The sequence below is a fragment of the Carlito syrichta genome, unplaced genomic scaffold, assembly GCF_000164805.1.
Source record: "Carlito syrichta isolate Samal-C Ts95f unplaced genomic scaffold, Tarsius_syrichta-2.0.1 Scaffold84695, whole genome shotgun sequence".
Classification (NCBI taxonomy): Eukaryota; Metazoa; Chordata; class Mammalia; order Primates; family Tarsiidae; genus Carlito; species Carlito syrichta.
The window spans coordinates 321,659-327,069 of record NW_007028791.1 but is presented as its reverse complement, the minus strand read 5'-3'; the positions used below and the strand labels follow the sequence as shown (position 1 = coordinate 327,069).

The 5,411-nt window shown below is 53.5% G+C and overlaps 1 protein-coding gene across 1 annotated transcript; it reads left to right on the top strand.

The window, feature by feature from the left end:
• Positions 1-6: 6 nt before the first annotated feature.
• ABHD15 (abhydrolase domain containing 15) lies at positions 7-4,119 on the top strand (the record flags this gene model as incomplete). Its single annotated transcript, XM_008056619.2, has 2 exons — positions 7-803; positions 3,390-4,119. Coding segments are annotated over 2 exons (1,323 nt in total), but the record flags the coding sequence as incomplete, so codon positions are not given.
• Between the last annotated feature and the right edge of the window lie 1,292 nt (positions 4,120-5,411).

Genomic DNA, 5,411 nt, shown 5'->3' with positions numbered 1-5,411 from the left:
CGGCCCTGGAGGCGCTCGGTCGAAGCGAGGACGCTGCCGGGGGCCCCCCACCAGGACGGCGAGGAGGAGGGCGACGGCGGAGGCCCCGCGGACCACTTCGGCGACGGGCGCGAGCCGCTGCCGGGCGGCTGCAGCCTCCTCTGCAAGCCGTCGGCGCTGGCCCGGTGCCTGCTGCGCGCGCTGCGCCGCTCGGCGGCGCTGGAGCCCGGCCCGCGCTCCTGGCTCTCGGGGCCCCACCTGCAGACCCTCTGCCACTTCGTCCTGCCCGTGGCGCCCGGGCCTGAGCTGGCCCGGGAGTACCTGCAGTTGGCGGACGACGGGCTGGTGGCCCTGGACTGGGTCGTGGGAGCTTGTGCCCGGGACCGCCGGGTCACGCACGCCGGGGGCCTTCCGGCGGTGCTGCTGGTGATCCCCAATGCGTGGGGGCGCCTCACCCGCAACGTGCTTGGCCTCTGCGTGCTCGCCCTGGAGCGCGGTTACTACCCGGTCATCTTCCACCGCCGCGGCCACCACGGCTGCCCGCTGGTCAGCCCCCGGCTGCAGCCTTTCGGGGACCCGTCCGACCTCAAGGAGGCAGTCACTTACATCCGCTTCCGACACCCGGCGGCCCCGCTGTTCGCGGTGAGCGAGGGCTCGGGCTCGGCGCTGCTGCTGTCCTACCTGGGCGAGTGCGGCTCCTCCAGCTACGTGACGGGCGCCGCCTGCATCTCGCCGGTGCTGCGCTGCCGCGAGTGGTTCGAGGCCGGCCTGCCCTGGCCCTACGAGCGGGGCTTTCTGCTCCACCAGAAGATCGCTCTCAGCAGGTGGGTGACGGGGGCCGCAGACCCGCGCGGAGGGAGCAGAGGTCTCGAACTGGCTGGGAAACAACTCTACTCCGTATTCAAACAAACGGTTGTGGGCAAAGTTCTCCGCACACATTTTCCAAAATTGTCTCAATCCGGTAGTCTAGAGAGAACCAGGGAAGCAGGTTTAACGGCCATAGTCGGACTCAACGAACATCACTGTGCGTGCGAGAGCAGGGCCCTCTCGCCTCATCTCAGCCCCGCAGTGTCCCTGCAACTCGAGCGCCTGGCCCACCGGCCGCAGTGACGCCCAACGTTTACCACTTAGTCCATAGCTTGACAAGTCAGCAAAGAGGGATCTGGAAGCAGATGCTAACGATGATCTGTCCGCAATGTTTACTTACAGTCTCTGAGCCTGGAGGTGAAAGGAATCAGAAATACGGTGGTATTTGATTTATTACAATTATTTACACCTAACAAATGTTTTACATATTTCTAGGTATGTGTTCAATATTTACTATTTAAAACAAAAAAAAATTTTTTTGAGTCAGAGTCTCATTCTGTCGCCCAAGCTGGAGTACAGTAGTACGCTCACAGCCACCACAGCCCTTACCTGCTGGGCTCAGGCGATCCTTCCACCTCAGCCTTTCAAGTAGCTGGAACTAACTTTTTGATTTATTGTAGAGACGAGGTCTCGCCAAATTTTCCAGGTGGTTCTCGAACTCCTGGATTCAGGCAATCCTCTTGCCTTGGCTTCCCGAAGTGCTGGGATTAACAGACATGAGCCATTGCACCCGGCCTAAATTTTTTTTAAAAATATTTAAACCAACTTAAAAAAAAAAAATCTCCAAAAGAAGAACAATTTACTACCAGGGTGACAGACAAGAATTTTCTACTGAGAAGGCCTGAGTGACATTCCCAGCCTGCACTCTGGCGTTCCTTGGAGATGGCAGAATGAGGGTGAAGACTTATGGCAACAGTGTGGTGTAGCAAAAAGACCTGGGATATGAGGTCAGACCCTGATTCAAATTCAAATCCTGAATTTCCCGCAAGTTAGCTCACCTCTTGGAGCCTCACTTCCCTCTTCATTTAAATGGGGTTAATAATAACAACCTCCCAAGGTGTTTGGAAAAGGAAAGAAAGGGCCTGGCACTGGTTTGGTGCTCAATCAATGGTGATAATTGTGATTTCTCTTTCTTTCCCTGCCACATTTTGCCTCCTGTCCTGAGAAGGTCAAACTCTGAGCTCAATCAACAACAGCCTGAAGCACTGCCATGGCAACCCAGAGGTGCTGGCGCAATTCAGGGCAAGGTGCTCTCATCTGGCTTGATTGCCATAGTTTCCATCCCAAAGTGACCACCACCAGTGCTGATCTGGGCACCAGCTGGAGGGTAGGGTGAGGGAAGTGGAGAGAAACCCTGCACATTTAGGAACTACCTGTCACATGAAAGTTTGGCATTGAAAATTCGGGGGAAGCATCTCTGAATGCTTGCAGGAGACACGCATCTAATTTCAACTGGCTAAGGCTGGATTGATTTACTCAAAGGACTGAGTTGCTCATCCTGGCCTCCTTGTCAGGGTGCCAAGCCCTCTCCAGGGAGCTGGAAACAGCAAAGATCTCCCTCTTCCCTAAAGCAGTTGCTCTTAGGTCCCCATTTGGGAACCTACCCACTAAATCAATTACACCTCCAGTGGCTGCTTCTGCTACCCAGCACTCTTTAGGAATACCTGCCCAGGATCAAGGTTACACTCATTTGTCATTATCAGCATATTTTATTAAAAATAGAAACAATAAGCCGGGCTCGGTGGCTCAGCCTGTAATCCCGCGCCTTTGGGAGGCTGAGGTGAGTGGATTGCCTGAGCCCGCGGGTTCGAGACCCACCTGGGCAGGCAATGCCTCATCTCTACAATAAAATCAAAAAAATTAGCCGGGCGTGGTAGCGTGCGCCTGTAATTCCGGCTACTCGGAAGGCTGAGGCGCAAGGATTGCCGGAGCCCAGCAGGTTGAGGCTGCGGTGACCGGGAGCGGCCACTGCACTCAGTCTGAGCGACAGAGTGAGACTCCAACTAAAAAAAAGAAAGAAAGAAATAAACAATAAAATGTAAATGATTGGTGGATGAGGAGGAGGTGTCACTTACTGATTGTGGATAGTCTGAGCCAGAAGTTCTTCTAGGAGGGGCTCATAGCGCTCCCTAAAGAGGGCCAGAAGTTGAGGTTAGGAGGGGAGCCTTTCCTGTAGATCAGCAGCTGTGAAGTCAACTACTGTCCTCAGATGCTGGGCAGGCACAGTAATGCCATGAATGACAGGCCTGGTGGGCACTGTGACACAGGAAGGGGGAAGAAGCTGATTGTTGCCCTGAAGAATGCCAGCCCATATGGCCAGATCTTCCCATTTCCCTAGAGATGCTGAACATCTGCATTTTTACTTGAAATATCCTGACTTGAAATAACGGCCATGAAATGGAGGTTTTTAAAAGCCCTATACCCCAAAGAAAGCCCCTGTGACCAGGGTCTGGCCTGTGGGCTACCACTCTGTCCCTTCTGTCAACTGCTGATCTGATCTCTTCCCTCTTTCCCACCTTCCCCATCCGCCTTCTCGCTGCCAGATATGCCACGGCCCTTGAGAACACAGTGGACACCAGCAAACTGTTCAGAAGCCGCTCCCTTCGAGAGTTTGAAGAGACCCTCTTCTGCCACACTAAAAGTTTCCCCATCAGCTGGGATACCTACTGGGACCGCAACGACCCTCTCCGGGATGTGGACGAGGCGGCTGTGCCTGTGCTGTGTATCTGCAGTGCTGACGACCCTGTGTGCGGACCCCCAGACCACACTCTGACAACTGAACTCTTTCACAGCAACCCCTACTTCTTTCTCCTGCTCAGTCGCCACGGAGGCCACTGTGGCTTCTTGCGGCAGGAACCTTTGCCAGCCTGGAGCCACGAGGTCATCTTGGAGTCTTTCCGGGCCTTGACTGAGTTCTTCCGAACGGAAGAGAGGATGAAAGGGCTGAGTAGGCGCCGAGCTTCATTCCTAGGGGGCCGGCGTTGCTGGGGAACCCTGCAGAGGCGGGAGGTCTCTCTCTCTTCCAATCTGGAGGAAATCTTTAGCTGGAAGCGATCATATACAAGGTGAGAGACCTGGCCTGAGAACCCCCAAGTCCTGCAAGGAAGAAGAGAGCTGGGAAGAGAGAGTCCCCAAAGATGGTGAGGACTGAGTGGGGGGAGCTTCAGCTCTTTGCTCGGAATTCAACCCTTTCTCTCTCAAACCGGTCCTCAGAAGGAAGCAGAACTTCCAGCAATTCTGCACTCACTTTACCCTGAGCAGAACTCCCACCCAGGCTCTGCTCAACACATTCCTACTCATCCTGGTCAGCAGTGGGACCTTCCCAGTCACTGTTTCCTGTCACTGACTTCAGGAGCCAAAGTACAGCACCTTTTAAGTCCATGGGTTAAGGAGAAAATGCTCTCTTACTAGCAGTGACTACAGGGATGATGAGTTTATGCATGTCATTGGGCAGCTCTGTCCCACATAAATAATCAGATCAGTGACCCTGATTCTTGGAGCTGGAGCCACTCGATGTAGTAAAGACAGGATGTTTGTGTCTCGGTCCCACTTCCCTCATTTGATCTGTGGTTGTGGTGCTCTGTCTAACCAAATGTGTGGGCAGCTGTGGCAGCAGGGTCCCAGACATGCTCAGCTGTACCAGGCTTGTGAGAGTGAGAAGGGCAGCAGAGGCAGCAAGTGCTGTACTGGGACTGGATTGGTACAGGCTGACCAGGTAAAGAACCTGAACGCTCCTCTCTGAAATACAAAGGTCCGATCTCAGAGGCGCTCTGCAAGTCTCAGCTGGGAATGGGGCTGATCTGAGCTTCAGCCTATTTCCTCAAACCTCACTGGAGAGATCTCAAGTGTATTTTAGGAATAGGAAATGCTCTCATGTAAGGTCTGAGAGCTCTGCTAGACCAATCAGCCAGACTTTCAGGTACCCTAGATACTCCCTCCAGAACCATTTCAGGGGATTATTACAGAGAGCTCCATCCAAAGCTGTTTGTCTACTGAGACGTGGGCTTTCTCTAAATCAGTGATCATCATAGCTATTTTTTTTTTAATTGAGTTGGAGTCTCACTCTGTTGCCCAGGCTGGAGTGCAGTAGCATGCTTATGGCCACCACAGCCTCAACCTGCTGGGCTCAGGCAATCCTTCCACCTCAGCCTTCCAAGTAACTGGAACCACAGGCAGGCACCACCATGCCTGGCTAAATTTTTTATTTATTATGGAGATGAGGTCTCACCAACTTGCCCAGGCTGGTCTCGAACCCCTGGACTTGGGCAATCCTCCCGCCTCCACTTCTCAAAGTGCTGGGATTACAGGTGTGAGCCACCGTGCCCAGCTGCTTATCGTAACTTAAGATGTTTTTTGGTGAGTTGCTCCCTTTTCTGGCCTCTCCCCTTCCAGAGCCAGGAGAGACATCTGGTACCAGAGGAAACAAAAGCACTAAGAGGTTGACTAGGGCTGACTCAGTGATTTATGAATATTTCACATTACCATGCTTTGTCTGCACAATTATTCAAAAGGCCATCCATGTAAAGGCAGAAAAGCTGTATTCTGCATCTGGCCACTCAGTGATT